Raw genomic sequence first — 15,682 nt, 5'->3', positions numbered from 1 at the left:
CCGGGAGGCTTGGCCCCCAAAACCCAGCCTGACAGCTCCTCCTTGTTGTTTGCGTGGACCCAGCTCAAAGGTGACCTCATCTGAGAGGCTTGGCCAGCCATCTCCTCCGCCCCTGCTGCCCGCCACTTCCCTCCCTATTGTCCGCTGCCCATATCACAGCAGTGCTTGCTCACTGCAGGGGAGCTCGGTAGTGGCCAAGGCTGGCCGTCCCAGGGCCCGAGGGCCGCGACCACAGCAGGCGTCCATCTTGGCAGTGACTCACCAGCCAGCAGTGAACCGCGGGTGCGGAGTTCATGTTCACTACACACAGACCTGCCCACCACGTCCAGGCCACTCGAGGGTCTGCTTTGAATCTGGTAGCCCCTCACAATGGCTGCATGAACGCCCTGTGCCTCAGTTTCCCTGGACTCACCCTTGGAGCCTTAGTTCCCACGTGCCCCCTGCAAAGTGGCCAGAGCACAACATTGGGTGGGGATGCCCTGGAGGTGGGGCATTTATTGACGGATGGGGGTGCTAGCGCCAGGCTTCCGGCCCTGAGAGAGGACGGGGGCGATGCCAGGCAGGGAGGGCAGCCTCAGGCACAGGGAGCGTACTGCAGCACCAGCCGGCCGAAGTCCTTCTCCTTCAGCAGGATGAGACGGCGGGGGCGGGGTGGGGGTGAGAGACAGAGACAGAGAGAGGATACGAACGTGTGAGCCTGGTCTGAGCTCTGGGCCTTCCCTGCCCCTGCTTGTGGGTATCTGGGGCTTGGGGACGGGGCGCCCACACTGGCTCACCTTGGCCTGGTACTCCTTGATAAAGGGGTGGGACCTGTGGGAGTCCTTCAGCTGGGACAAGTAACGGTTAGTCACCTGCAGGGGAGGCAGGGCCAGGTTAGCCAACTACGGCACTCCACAGCGCTCTGACCTGGGGGGGGGGGGCAGGAGCCCTGGTCTCCTTCCCACACGGCCCCTCCCCCAGGGCTCCACACCTGGCCCTGGGATCGGGCTGATGCGGGGCGGGAAATACCACGTGGAACAGTGCCCCACACAGCTGGCACTCCACCCGCAGCTGGTGGGTGCGCCACGGGGTTCAGGTGAGTGGGTCAGGCAAGGTCCGGGTGATGGGGGGGCAGGGCGGGTTGGTGAGGGAGATGGTTACATGAGGGGAGCTGGGTTTGTTGTGGGCACAGGAAGACTTCCCAGGGCCCTGTGGATTAGAACCTGGACCCCAGGCAAAGCTGTGACTCCCAGCCTCGCCCCACGACTGCATGGGGCTGGAAGCATCTGTCCAGTTCTGTCTCCCTGGGACCGGGGGTCTGGAGCTATTTCTGGGGCCAACAGCTGGTTTCCCAGCCGCTGGTGGTCAGGGCTGTCTCTCTCCTGCACCACCACCCCCGCCCCGCCCCGCCCCACCCAGGGACCTTTCTACAAGATGGGGAATGACCATCACACAGCTCTGGGACTGGGGGCCTGGGCAGCAGGGTCACAGTCACCCATACCGAGCAGTGCCCCAGCCTCTCCCCGCCCAGGTGACTTGAGCTCACCAGAACCACCCTCCCAGGCCCCTTTCCCCTGTCCTGTCTCCCACCCGCCATCCTGAAGTGACATAGGCCAGGGTCCCAGCCCAGCCAGCCCTGGCCCAGGCCCTCTGAGCCCGTCTCTCTGTTGGACTCTCAGGAGCAGCTGACCCCACTGCCTGTGGCAGGGCAAATTTCTGTCCCAATCCCAGGCCAACTGTGATGTCCACACCCTGAGACCCCAGACTGGCCCCAGGTTGGCACTGTGGGGGCTAGAAAAACCCCCCGCATCTGGCCTCGGGCTGGGCTTGGGGGGCCTACCTCAGGGGGCTTGCCCAGGTGCTGGGACAGGACGATGAGGTTGATGAGCGTCTCTGGGTGGCCGCTGTCCTGGAAACACAGGGACACAGGGCAGGCGGGGTCAGTGACTTCTATTTTAGGCAGGACGATGTCCACTGCTGCCCTGGGGAGGGTGTGTGACCTGCACAAGGTCACCCCCTCAGAGGTGGGGTGGGCCCGGGGCTGCCGGAACCAGAGTTCCCCTCCTACCTCCCCCACCCATTCTGCAAAGCGGTGACCTCAGGGGTGACACAGTGCCAAGAGGCTGGCAGCCCCGAGCCCCCCAATTCCCCAGGCCAGCCACTTCCCCTCTGCACCTGTTTCCTCATCTGTGGACCAGCCTGGGACACTGCTCCCTTCTTTGTGGGGACTTGGAAGGGGCGTTGTCACACAAGTCTCAACTTGCTGCTACAGATGAACCCCAGGGCCATGGGGTAGACCTGCCATCCCATCTACTCCCAAGGAGCAGGTCTTGGTGGGGAGCTGCTGGAAAACTACCAGGAACTTCCAGGTGGGTGACCTTACCTGGCCTGGCCCACTCGTGCTGGCCTCCAGGGCACACACAGCCCTGGGAACTGCCTTGGCCAGAAGACCCAGCCAGAGCCTGGTGGCTGCTCAGAGCGAGACGCACCATCTGGGCTACACGGAGACCCGGGCCTGCCCCAGGGACGCCCTTGCCCGGACACCTTTACTGAGACCCGACTTCTGTGCATCTCGGCCTCGGCCTCCTTGACTGGACAGCGCTCACGTTCACAGGAGCAAGTGCGGCTGCTCCGAAAAGATCGGAGAGGGCCCCCTCCAGAAACCCCTCAAGAACATGGGCAGCCAGTCATAGGGAGTCCACCAGGGCCACGGGACAGCAAGCCAGCCCTGGGCAGTGTGTCAGGGCATGAGGACAGATGGGAATTGTCTAACTGGCAAGTCACGGGACGTGTCCCCTGTGCAGTGTAACAAAAACCCCCATAGGATGTGGTCAGGAACACAGACTACACTCAAGTTCTCGGGTGGCAGTGGTGGGGGACCTCGCCAGCATGACCCCCACGGGGTGACGGGGGACACGGAGCCTGTCCGAGATGCGAGGAGTTTCAGCCCTGACTGTTTAGATATAAAGAAGGACCCTGCCAAGGAGGAGGAGGAGGAGGAGGAGGAGGAGGAGGACACAGCCTGCCAGAGGGCGCTCTACAAATCGCCTCTGACGGTAACTCAGCCCAGCACAGAGCCGACGGGGAGGAAGTTACCAGCGCTTCTCTCTCATTAGATTAAAAATGTTTCTGCAAAACGGAAGTCTTCTCATCACAAAAAGAACACAAACTCATCATGAAGACTGCAAACACTGGTCAGGAGACAACTGCTGTCACCCTGGGGGGACAGCAATCTCTTCCCCTTCCTGACAAGGTCGGGCCCTTTCTCCTCTGCATGACGACTGGGGGCATCTCTTCAATGCTGGGTACAAACACAAGTGAGGGGCCCACTCGGAGGCCCCCAACCACGCAGCCAACGTGACAGCGAGGACAGGGCAGGGTGCAAGTATCTACTCAGCCCAGGCTGCCCAGATCCTGTCATTTCCAAGGGACGCTGGAATCTGCATTTTCATTTGTATTTCCTGATTCTTAGGTCTTGGCAGCTGACTGGGCAGTAGAATCCCTGTGGGGCCACGTGGCCTCCTGCAGGGTCTCTGCTGCGCCAGTTTCTACCCGTCCTGATCCCCACCCTCCAGCTACCTGGCCTTCCTGCCGTCCCCACTTTGGGGACGGGGCGTGGAGGTGGCTGGGCCCACACTCACCTTGTCGAGCGCCTCCTGCAGCACACCCTCGGCGGCCTCCCAGCGGCCCTGGGCCATGTGACAGGCCGCCTGCCCGTTGAGCAGCAGCAGGGTGGACAGGCACTTGTCGGCCATCTCCTGGAAGATGTAGTAGGCGTCCTGCAGCTTCTCGCCACCCTGTGGGGACAGTCTGGTGTCATCACTGGTCACCCTGCTGCCCGACCCTCCCCTGTCTCCTCACACAGTGGAGGCTACAGCCTGGCCACCGCCACGCCGCAGACACCCCCTCCCCACCCCCATGCAGCCTGTGCTCTGCTGATGAGGCTGAAAGATACACAGCCACCTCCCACCCAGCTCCCCAAGTGCCCGCTTTATGGATGCGGAAACCGAGGCCTCCAGAGGGAGACTCAACACACAGGTGGTGGGGCCGGGCTCAGCCTGGACTGCCAGGCCACAGGGCCCGTCAGAGGTGGAGGCAGCTCCGTGGCCAGTGGCCCTGAGCTGCCTACTTGCTAATGACACCGAATGACACTTGCAGGGGGAGCCTGAGGCCAAGGTAGGCTTTGAAGAAAGGTTAAAGTACCAGAAAGAGCTGCTGGGTTTGTCCCACTAAACGGGATGGACACTGCACATCCGTCGGCTGAGGGAGGCCCCACCCCCCTGGGCACATTGTTAACAGGCCCGTACAAAGAGCGACTTGGAAAGGAAGCCGAGTCCCAGGAACCAGGAGGGGCTGCTGCCAGGCAGGGCTGCCCAGGCCAGGGCTGAGGACACCTCCGCAGCTGCTATGGGAACACTCTCGCCGTGGCTGGCCGTGTACCAGGAGCCCAGACAGCAGAGCTGAGCGGGGGAGGGGAAGGACATGCTGCCAGGCTGGCGCAGCCAGGCTCGTCCGGGACAGCCGCGCCGCCTCTGGCTCCGGACCGCCCCTCCCCCACCGCTGCCCACTCGCTCTGGCTCTGGCCGAGTCAGTTGGCTATGAAACGCCCAAGCTGAGGCATGGCTCAGGGAAGCCGGAGCCGTGCCAGTCGTGAGGAGGGTGGTCCCTGGCCTATTCCTGGAGCCCCACTGGACCACGGTCCCCACAGAGTGGCCAGTGGCCGGGGCACAGATGGGGGTCGCCCACAGACCCCGCTGGGCTGGGGACCAATGATTCCTGCCACCCCTGCGCGGCCCTGGGGCTCACCATGGCCAGGTTGACCCAGGCGGTGGCAAGCTGGGTGAGGGTGGCGTCCTCGTCCTGGTCCTGCATCCTCTTCAGCTCCTTCCTGGGGGCAGGGAGAGGACGGGAGGGTGCTCAGTGGCCAAGGCACTGGCCCGGCGCTCTCCACTTTGGCAATGTCCCGCTACACACTCCCCTGCACGCTCGTAGCACTTGGGCAGCATGTGCCTGCCCTACCTGCTGCCCCCGAGGGCACCCAGCACCAGGTGGGGGCTCAGGAGGGAATCGACTGAACTGGGGACAGTGATGAAGGCACAGTGTGAACAAGTCCTGGGCAAGGGCCTTGGACCTGCATCGAGCAGAGTCCTCAACAGCCAGCCACAGCCTCCAACCCAGGGACGCCACCTCCAGGCTCTGTTCTGAGAGATGACCCCAGCCAGGGAATGCACCCGTGATGTGTGCTGACAGGCACAGCCTCCTCCGTTCCCACCTCACAGAGGGACACTGAGGCACTGACAGCAACGCCTCTCATCTCCCATGACACACCGCAGAGAAAGGTGGAGTGAAGGGCAGCCAGCGACCTCGTGGAACAGAATAGGCAGGAACCATGGAGCAGCAGGGGCTAGGGGCTCGGGGCTCTGGGGGCATATGGGGTCCCGACAAGGCTAGACTGGCCTGCCCAGGCGGAGCGCGCGGGGAAGGGCTCACCGGGCGAGGTCCAGACGGTCTAGCTTCAGCAGAATCTGCACCGTCATGGCCGTGCTGCAGGACAGGGCGGGCGGGCGCTCAGCAGGTGGCTGCAGACACACCAAAGGGCCCCCTCCCCGGACAGGGGCTCGCTCCGTGGGTCCGGAACGTTCCTCATTTCTCTGAGTTCAGACCCCTAGCCCTGCCCTGCATGGGTGGCACCCTCACTCCCACATTTTGCCGCTGAGCCTGCTCAGGCCTGGGAGCTCTCGTGGGTCCCCAGGGTGCGCGCTCCAGGCTCCCGGCCCGCTCACTGCCCACCCCGAGGAGGAGCCATCTGCAGACAGAGACCCATCCTGGATTCGTCAATAGCTCAGGAACACGGCCCCGCAGAGGAGGAGCACACAGTCGCGCCTGTCTCTGCTGTGGGGCCCTGGGGGCCACCCACTCTCTCAGTTCCCCTCGTCCCCAGGCAGCTGTAACCACCAATCACTCAGGGGCCACTTGCTGTTTTCCCACCAGAACAGGAGCCAGCACCGAGACCAGCACCGAGTGCTAACTCGCTCGCCGCACACCGTTCCTGCTTCAGGCCCCTGCAGGTCCCTTTGCGGATGGAGGTGGGATGTGAAGGAACACACAATGACCATGTGACGGCCAACTGACAACTCATGGAGGAAGGCAGGCACTACAGGGACAGCTCAGGGGGAAGGGCAGGCTTGCCGGTCTGTGACCAGCACCCTAGACACAGCACGGGCCCAGGGTCCCATGCTGGGTGGAGGGTGGCACTGACCACACCGCAGTGGGCTCCAGCACCCCGCCCGCAGAGAGCCCTGAAATCGGGCTGGCCCAAGAAGGCCTGAGAGACCAGGCCCAGGGCCTCGGAACAGAGGTGGCAGGGGGAACAGAAACCATGAGCAGAGACAAAGGCGCTTTCTGCTCTGCCCTCGGGAACAGAAGGTTTGCAGCCCTGGGCGCTGTGGGAGCTGGAGCGCGGACAGGAGACCTGGGCCTCGTTTCAGGGCTGTCTCATTCACTGCTGCCATGACAACGGCCAGCAAGGCTGTGTGCAGCTTGGAGGTGGGGGGGCCACTCACCACTCCAGGCTGTCCCCCTGGTGCAGGGCGCGCAGGGCAGCGTCTGGGTTCTGGTCGTGGAGGTAGACCGAGGCAGCCATGAGCAGGAAGGTGGTATTGGTTACGTCCACACTCTTGCTCATCTCCCGGTCCAGCTCGGCCACGATGGCATCCCTGCGAGACACAGATGCTCAGCGGCCCCACCTGGGGCCAGGAGGGGGCCAGGTCCCCACGTGACCTCTAAGAGAAGGCGAGCCAGGCCCCAGGGCGCACAGCAGCACCCGACGCTCACCTTCCCAGGAGGTACTTCTTGCCCTATACAGATGGGGAAACTGAGGCCAGGAGAAGCGGGGCCAGCTGCTCCAGGCCTGGAAGGAAGGATATGCTGCAGGAGAGGCCGTGCCCAGCTTTGTCTAGGAAGCATAATGAATGACCGCCAGGGTCTCGAGGTCCCTCAGCACTCAGGGGCTGTGGTGTCCATGGCACCCTGGGCTCAGTGGGAACTGGATGACATGGCAGGTGCCCCCGAGGAACATGAGAGGCACCGTGAGCATCACCCGCCTTCGCCAGGAGGCTGGTAGTCCTGGCAGGGACGTCCGACCGTAATCAGTCAGCCCTGTGGGCCTCAAGGCCCAGTCTTGGAGTGGGACCTTGGCCTGGGTGCTGAGGGTGGCTATGTGGGCAGACAGGAGCCCCCAGATGATGGCCAGCAGGGAGCACTTGGGCACCCCCACTGCCAGGACGGCCACATTTGGTTCCTGAGAGCCCAGAGTGTCAGCTGCACCCCTGGGTGGACAACGTGCCAGGGGCCACGCCTGGGCTCGAGTCCTGGCAAGGCTGAGGACCAGCTGGACGCTCCCCTCAGGCCGCAGGTCGCCTGAGCTTCTGTCTCCCTAATTGGAAAACAGAGCCAAACCCCTACTTCCCAGGGCTGCTCAGCAGCTGACAAGAGAAGGCAAAGGAGTCACTGTCAGACCAAAGCCACCGCTCCTCTGAGTCCACACGAGTCTCTGTGACCCCGTAAGAGTCCACATGGGTCCCTGGAGGACTGTTTACCAGGCATCTGTGTCTGATGGCCCCCCGAGGGTGGGGCACATTTGTCACTATCTAGGCTCCACTGAGAACTGGCTGCACCACCAGGCCCTGATAGACAAGTGACTTCAAGTCTGAGCCTGTACCACATCCCAGGTGGCTTAAGACAGCAGGGATTTATTCCCTCTCGGCTCAGGAGACCAAGCTGGCGGCAGGGCTGGTTCCCTCTGGGGGCTCTGAAGGAGAATCCTCCCAGGCCCCTCTCCTAGGGAGCAGCGCCGGCGACGTGGGGCAACCCGTGGCTTGAGGGGTATCACCCCATCTCTGGCCCCTTTTTCACATGGGCTTCCTCTCTGTCTCCTTCTGTCTCTTATGAGGACACCAGTTGTTGATTTCAGGGCCACCCTAAATCCAGGGTGACGTCATCTGGAGATCCTTACCTTACTTTCATCTGCAAAAACCCTTTTTCCAAGTAACGTTCACAAGTACCTGAGATACTACAAGGATGTATATTTCTGGTGCCACCAATCACCCCACTGCACCACCTTTGCACATGAGTCAACCCCCAGGAGTCTCTGCCTCCTCACGTGAAGGGAGACGGTGCTGAGGGTGCTGCCTCCGTGGGACAAGGAGGGGGCAGGACAACAGCAGAGTGTCACCCCAACTCTCGTTAGCAGGAAGGGACTCCTGGGTCTCCATAGCCTGGCCCCCTCTCCCCCTGTGACTGCCACCCATGGGTGACCAACACTGGTCTGTGGCTCAGAGACAGGACTTGGCACAGCCTCACCCGCCCCCCACCCAGGCTCTGGAGCAGATAATCCACAGGTGGCACGGCCACCTCTCTGGGCAGACCCGGAGCTGGCTGGGAGGGGCCTGCCCGAGGGCCTGGGGTGAGCAGTGCTGGTCAGAAAACTGGAGAAGCCCCTGCCCTCACCACAGCCTGGGCTGTCCCAGGGGAAGGGGGCTCTCTCAGGGCACCCAGTGCTGCGCAGTCATTGACATTTGCAGTAGTAGGTTCAGAGAGCGCCCCCTAGTCCCCAAGGCATCTGCACACACATCCTTGTCTCCCTGACCCTCCCCTTTGAAGCAGGGTCCACCTCTGCCCCTCTGCTGTGCAGGGGAGGGAAACTGAGGCACAGAGAGGTGAGGGGACAGGGAAGAGAAACACCCCATCTGAGGGACAGCAGAGGATGGGCACTGTGCCCTCCACATGCCCAAGGTCATGACGAATAGGCCTTGGAGAAGCCCCTGCGCCCAGGCTGGCCTGCCCTTCCCTCACGGGCCTCACCTCCGGCTCTCGTGGGCGAGGTACTCGGCGAACATGCGCACAGCCTGGAGCTCAGGGGCCGAGGAGGGCTTGATCTCATCCAGCACCACGCCGTACTTCCTCTGCAGTGGGGACAAACGGGTCAGCTGCGCCAGCCCTCCCTGAAGGATTTCTATGCCCTTGGCCTGGCTGTCAGCATCACCTCGGCAGAGCCCCCAGACAGGAGGCCTTTGTCCTGCCAGGGACCCATCTGCCCACCAGGGACCACCACTGCAGTGCACTGAGGAAGCTAGCATGGCGTGACCTGTCACAGGCAGCAGGTGTGCCCCCACCTGTCAGGTCACGCTGCCCAGTGCTCACGCTGGAGACCCTGGCAGGTTACTACCCCTCCCCTCCCCAGCCGTCTGCCTCTGGCGGTGAGATGACAGGCAGGGATGGGTGAGCCACCTGGGGGAAGGCAGTGGCTTGGGGGGGGGGGTCAGGCACATGCTCCTACAAAGCAGAATGTGCCCCTGCCCCGCCTGCCTCATCCACAGGCCCTCATGCTAACACCAGACTGATGCCTGCGGTCCCTTCTGGACCCAGGGGCCTGGTCCTCGCTGTGTCCCTTCCTAGACAGCTTCCATTCTTTTGTTGTTGCGTTCCCATGTTAATTTTCGAAAAACACATCCGTACAGGTGCACGCGGTACACGCATATGCACGGGTGCGTTTAACCACCCTGAAGACCTGCCAGGGCATGCCAGCTGCACACACCGTCTGGGGCTGGGCTCGCCCCTCGAGGTTCAGGCACGGGGGCAGGCCCGTCAGGCTCCAGAATGCTCCGCAGGGAAAAGGTGCTCACAGACCAGGGAAACTGCCTGATGCCAATGACAGTGCAGCAACACTGGAGCGTCACCAAATGTCCCACACTAACGTAGGACGTTAACGATGAGAGGAACTGTGTGGGTGCGAGGGGCGTAGGGAACTCTATGTGCTATCTGCTCAATTACTCTGCAAACCTAAAACTGCACTAAAAAAACAAAATCGATTAATTTTTTTAAAAATCAAGAAACCCCAACATAGGCCCCCGGCCTGGGGGCCCAGGGCCTCGGTGACACAGCCACCTACCTGTGGCAGCCACACTGACTGCCTGTGGTCACTGGACCCTGCAGGCCTGGATGCCCTCTCTGTGGCCCCTTCCTGCACTCCGGCCCCGCCCCAGCACTCTGTTCGTTACTCTCCCATCCCGAGTTCGCGCTGCCCCGGGTCACGGGCCAGCACTCACCTGTGCAAGGTATGCTCTGTACAGGAAGACGTCCCTTTCTATGTCTCTCTCTGAGCTCGACAGCTGTGGGAACAGAGGTGGGTCAAGAGGCAGGCCAAGGCACAGCAAGCCCGCACAGGACCCCCGGACAGGCCCTCGGAGACTGGGAGCAGGGAGCCTGCCTGGCGGGGTCCCGGCCCTGGCCCTCCACTGCACATGACTTCCAGTAGTGTGAGAGTGGCCACTGCTGGGGGCACCCTGCATGGAAGGCACCTGATCTCCTGCCCCAACACCACCCTGGGAAGGAGGCTCGACCAACCCTCCTGTTTGACCCAAAGTGCAGTGGTCGCTCCAGCCACACAGTGAGGAGCTGGGGTGGCGCCGGTGCCTCCGACTGCCTGCGGGGCACGCGGGCACGCGAGGCTTGTTCCCGTTCTGCTTGTGCTTCAATACACTCTGAGCTCAGTGTGGCTGCCCCAGTGCAGCGACAACTGTACCCAGTGAGGCCAGGGGAAACCCAGGGACTGCCCCGTACTTGGGCCATGCCCCCTTGGCCCAGCCACTGCAGAGAACCAAGGAGCAGAAGGGAGGTGACCTCCCACAACATTCGGTTTAGGGCTGTGAGGACACTGCCCCGAGCCCAAGCCAGGCAGGGAGGCTGGGGGCCCTTCCTCGGGAGAACAGCTTTGAATGCTGCCCCGGGGTGCTGCCTGACTTCCAGGTGGGCACAGTGTAGCTTAGCCCGTGGCTCAGGGCCTTGGCACAGGCCACCTGGGGCTGGGAGGGTCAAGTGCATGTGGGAAGCAGGCCCGGCCACCTCAGGGTCACCACCCAAACAGCCTCCAAACTAAGGGGCCTGGGAAAGTGCGCAGTGAGATGGCCCACCAGCTCCCAAGGCATGAGGACAAAGGATCCAGTGCCCCAAAGCTGGGAGCGCACCAGGAATGCCATCCCCCAAGGCTGAGAACCACAGATTCTAAGCCACCATGCCCTCCTCCTTCTCCCTAGCCTGGGGCAGGGGTGTGGGTGGCAAACATGTTCTCAGCCCAGGCCATGGGAGACCTGGCCCCAGCTCAGACCGGTGTCACCAAGGGGCCCTGGTAGCAGGCTGGGCAGCTGGCCATGATTTGGAACATGGTGCCTTCTGAATAAGCAACTCTCAAGTGACCCTAGAAGGTGGACATCAGCAAGGAGGACCAGCCTGGGGCAACATGCTGCCACCCTCAGTTAAAAGAGACAAACGCCAGCTCTTGGTGTCTTTTTTTTTTTTGGAGACAGGGTCTCGCTCTGTCGGCCAGGCTGGCTGGAGGGCAGTGGCACAGTCATAGCTCACTGCAGCCTCGAACTCCTGGGCTCAGACGGTCCTCCTGCCTCAGCCTCCCGAGTACCTAGGACTACAGGAGCATGCCACCATGCCCGGCTAACTTTCGTGCTTTTTGTAGAGATGGGGTCGCGCTCTTCCAGATAAGAGATCATATCATCAGCAAAGGGCAGTAGTTTGACCTCCTCTTTCCCTATTTGGGGGTCTCACTCTTTCTTAGGCTGGTCTTGAACTCTGGACCTCAAGTGCTCCTCCCACCTCGGCCTCCCAGAGTGTTGGGATTACAGGCGTGAGCCACCGCGCCTGCCCAAGGGTCTTGGTGAGGATACAGTGGCGTGTCATAGGGGTACCAGGGAGGCCTCAGCTGGCCTGTCCATAACACGCACAGTGCCACTGGCCCTGCAGGACGGCCAAGGTGTCCGCAAGACCCTGGGTGCAGAAGCACAGGGGCTGCTCAGTCCACCCGAGACAGCGCCAGGAAGCGTAGCAGGACAGAAGTACAGAGCAGGGACCCTGACATGAGGCTCTGGAATGATCCCACCGTAACGGGAAGTGATGCGTGTCTCCCCAGGGTGGGACAAGCTCTGGTCTTCAACCCCAAGGGCTCATTATAATTCCCTGGGAGCTCAGAAACTAGCCAAGCCAGGAGGGCGATGTCCACCAAGGTTGTCTGACCCCAGGGTGGCCCCAGCACTGCCCCCAGGCAGCTTGGAGGTGTGGCCAGGGCTGCAGACTCTGGGTACTGGCTGGGAAGGCCAGTGGTGGGGTGGGGGGTTCTGCAGCCAGAAACCTTGGGGGTGGTGTCCCCTCCCTCTACTGTCCTTGTGGCCATTCAAGTCACCTGACCATACTCCACCTGAGCAACTCAAGGCTTTGCTTCCCGCTTTAACCCCAACACCTGGGCGGTGCCTGCCATCTTGTGGGCACTTGACAAATGTCTGACAAAAGGGGAAATGTCATGACGGTGCTACCATAGATAAAGGACAATGACACTACAGGTGGGCCTGAGTTGCTGGGGCTGCGGTAATGAACCACCACGGCCTGGGTGGCTTGAAACAGAAATTTATGCTCTCGCGGTTCTGGAGACCAGAAGTCCAAACTCAAGGCACTGGCAGGGTCATGCCCCTCCAAAGGCTCTAGAAGGATCCTGCCTTCCCCTCCCAGCATCCGGCGGCTCTGATGTCCCTTCGCTTGTGGCCACATCCCTCCAATCTCTGCCTCTGTCTGCGTCTCAAATCTCCCTTTTGATTTAGGGCCCATCCTAAACCCCAGGTGATCTCGTCTACAGACCCGTCCCCTAATTACATTCACAGAGACCCTTTTTCCAGATAAGCCACATTCACAGGTTGCAGGTAGACACATGTTTTGGGGCCCCGTGGGATTCAGGTGGCCCATGGACCAGAATTAAATCACATCGAATGGCTCAGCAGGGACAGTAGCCTCCTCCTTCTGGATGCACCACGGAAAACATGTTAGCTTAACGTCAGTGTGTTCTTGTACCACATCCCTCCAGCTCAGCCAGAGCGAGACCGCTAGTCTGGTACCCATGACTTTATTTTTGGTCACTATCTACGTAAAGCAGGTCACACTGGTTCTCCCTTTCAGCAGCAATATGAAGCCTTGGTGTCACGACACCGGAATAGTCAAACAGCACGTTGCTACGACATAAGCAGAACAGACTCACGGCAGAAGCCAAATGGCTGCGTGCAAGCCTGATGTCGAATCTCACTATCTCGTGACCCTAATGAGATAAGCGTAATCATTGCCATTTGACAGAAGGATAAACTGAGGCTCAGAGAGGCGCAGTGACACACAGCTAGAATCCAGGTCTAGGTATCTATCAGTCTTGTATCAGTCGACAGTACCCCAGCAAGGGGGTAATACAATTGTGGTGGTGAGCTGAATAAGGGACCCCCGCAAGAGATGTCTGTGCCATCATCCCTGGAACCTATGAATAGTTTATACTACATGTCAAACGGGAGTTTACAGATATGATTAAAGCAATGGACCCTAAGAGGTGGAGATTGTGCTCGGGCATCCAGGTGGGCCCAGTCTAACCACACAAGCCCTTAACAGCAGGGAGTGGGCCGAGGGGATGGAGCAGAAGGGGAAATCTGAGAGATTCCAGGTGGGAGAAGGATTTGACACCCCGAAGCTGGCTCTAAGATGGAGGCCCAAGCACAAGCTTTAGGGTTGGAGACAAGCTTCTAGGAGCTAAGGGTGGCCACCGGCCAATAGCAGCAACCTGAATGAGCTGGGAAGTAGATTCTTCCCCAGAATCTTCAGAAAGGACACAGCCTAACCAACACCTTGATTTTAGCCCGTTGAGAGCCATGTTGGCTTTTGACCTACAAAAACCATGAGATGACAAATGTGTTGTCCCAGCCCAGTACCATGGCTCATGCCTGTAGTCCCTGCAACTCTGGAAGCTGAGGTGGGAGGACAACTTGAGACCAGGAGTTCAAGACCAGCCTGGACAACATAGTGAGACCCCATCTCTTAAAAAATTAAAAAAATGTCTTAAGCAGTTGTTTGTGGTAATTCGTCATGGCAACAAAATTAATACAATTGTACAAATGTTACTTCAACAAATCCCAAGAGCCTCCTGAAGTCTGTTTCACGTTTTATCCCTGCTATATGGACAATGCTTGGTGCTCTAACGGCCACTCACATCTTTGGAATAAAATCCAAACCTGCGCCATGGTCCCCAAGGCCCTGCACTCCTTTCTGTCCTCTCCCTCTCTCGCCCCTCTTCTATCTGCCACACTGGCTTGACTACCCCAAGCTCATACCTGCCTGAGCACCTTAGCAGCAATCTATCAGGTTAGACCTTTCTGAAGGTTCAGCCTCAAGTTCAAATGCACCCTCAGAGAGGCCTGGCTTGATCTGGCCATTCCTGTGTGAGCAGGGCCCACGGTTATTCTCGGACTTGGCTCTTTTTATCTCCCTACCCCCAAAGTGCCCACCTCTAGCTGTAACCACACATTCACTTGCTTACTGTTGTCAGAATGCTAGACTGTGAAGGCAGGCAAAGACCCTGCCACGTCTGCTGCTCTTAAACGTTCTCCAACAGCTCACCCTCAAAGTGACAGTCACACCCATATCCCTCCCTAAACATCCTTCAAGAAACAGCCCCTGAGTGTTACAGCTCTCTTAGAATTTGTCTAGCAGGTTTTCCGGTTCTCATTGGAAGACCTCCCCTCCACATGCTATCAAAGTTTAATTAATTTAAAGAATAATTATAATAAAGAGACAGCCCCTGCTGCCCTCTGTCCTGTCACCTGCTCCTCACAGCTTGGCTTTGCCATGATGGGCTATTTTCTGGTCCTTCAACAACCAAGCTAATTCCCACCACTCTCCATCACACCTGTCTCTTGTCGCTTCCTGACTTCTTGTTCATGTACTTGTTTACTGTCTGCCTCTGTTGCTGGGCTGGGGTTTCCAAGAGAGCTGGGAATTTTGTCTATTTTGTCACTCTCTGAGCCCAGTCGAATGAATACAGGGCCTGGCCCATAGAGGCGCTCAACGAGGAATGGATGAATGGGCGAGCTCTGGGGAAACAACATGGGTAGTCGGGCAGGGTAACGCTTCTCTCTCTGAGCCTTGGTGTTCTTATCCGTAAAATGGAGATAAACATCAGTCCCTACCTCGCGGGAACTGAGTGTACGGCTCAACGAAAGAGAATTATTACTCTAGTGGCATAAACATCTTCCTTACTCAAATACCTTCCAGGGCGCAGTGAGCGCTAAATGCGAAGACGTAAACTGTTACTGCCTTGGGTTTTGTCATGGGACAATGATTAATTCCCACCGCACTATTAAGAAGCGTGCGGAGAAAAAAACTCCAAAAGGAGAAGATGGAAAGTTCTCAGAAGCAGAGCGCGGCTCGCGGCCACCAGGAAGCGTCCTCTGCCTCCGCCCCCAGCGTCCCCTCGCCCCTGAGCGCCCGCCCGCACCTTCACCCGCTGCGCCTCGTTGATGCACTGCTGGTAGCTGCCGATGTAAAAAGCGTTCTTCACGTCGAAGAGCTCATCCACTTCCCCGGAGCCGCCGGACGCCGGGCCGGGGGCCAGAGGCGCCATGTCGCTACGGTCTCGCCCGCTCCTCTTCCTGAGAGACACGTCGGCCGGAAGCAGAGCGTCACTACCGGGAACGCTGGGAAATGTAGTTTACTCAATTCCAGTGGCAGGGAAAGAAGCCAACGGGAGTCTCCTCAATGGGAGCAAGGGGGCGGGAGACACAAGTGCGTCTCGCAGGGCGTCTCGAGAATTGTAGCTTAATTTGTTCCTGCGAGCCAC

General features: G+C 59.9%; 1 protein-coding gene across 2 annotated transcripts; it reads right to left on the bottom strand.

Moving 5' to 3' along the window:
• Positions 1–475: 475 nt before the first annotated feature.
• COPE (coatomer protein complex, subunit epsilon) lies at positions 476–15,591 on the bottom strand. Of its 2 annotated transcripts, XM_012654020.1 has the most exons (10): positions 15,341–15,591; positions 10,086–10,148; positions 8,842–8,942; positions 6,543–6,695; positions 5,470–5,523; positions 4,786–4,867; positions 3,621–3,776; positions 1,820–1,888; positions 777–851; positions 476–622 (listed from the first exon to the last, which is right to left on the bottom strand). In XM_012654020.1, the coding sequence occupies exons 1-10, from the start codon at positions 15,464–15,466 to the stop codon at positions 575–577; spliced, it is 927 nt and encodes a 308-aa protein (XP_012509474.1). In that variant the 5' UTR covers positions 15,467–15,591; the 3' UTR covers positions 476–574. The 2 variants fall into 2 exon arrangements, with proteins under 2 accessions (XP_012509474.1, XP_012509475.1); XM_012654021.1 differs by lacking the exon at positions 5,470–5,523.
• Positions 15,592–15,682: the final 91 nt, after the last annotated feature.

The sequence above is a fragment of the Propithecus coquereli genome, unplaced genomic scaffold (assembly GCF_000956105.1).
Source record: "Propithecus coquereli isolate 6110/MARCELLA unplaced genomic scaffold, Pcoq_1.0 Scaffold438, whole genome shotgun sequence".
Classification (NCBI taxonomy): Eukaryota; Metazoa; Chordata; class Mammalia; order Primates; family Indriidae; genus Propithecus; species Propithecus coquereli.
Note: the sequence above shows the minus strand (reverse complement) of the source record. Positions and strands in the feature narration are given on the sequence as shown.

Coding starts and splice junctions, on each gene's coding strand:
- COPE (XM_012654020.1), bottom strand. CDS start 15,466: ATGGCGCCTCTGGCCCCCGGCCCGGCGTCCGGCGGCTCCGGGGAAGTG. Junction 8,943..10,085: donor ACAGAGCATACCTTGCACAG/GTGAGTGCTGGC, acceptor TCCCCACTGCAG/AGGAAGTACGGCGTGGTGCT. Junction 1,889..3,620: donor TGCAGGAGGCGCTCGACAAG/GTGAGTGTGGGC, acceptor CTGTGTTTCCAG/GACAGCGGCCACCCAGAGAC.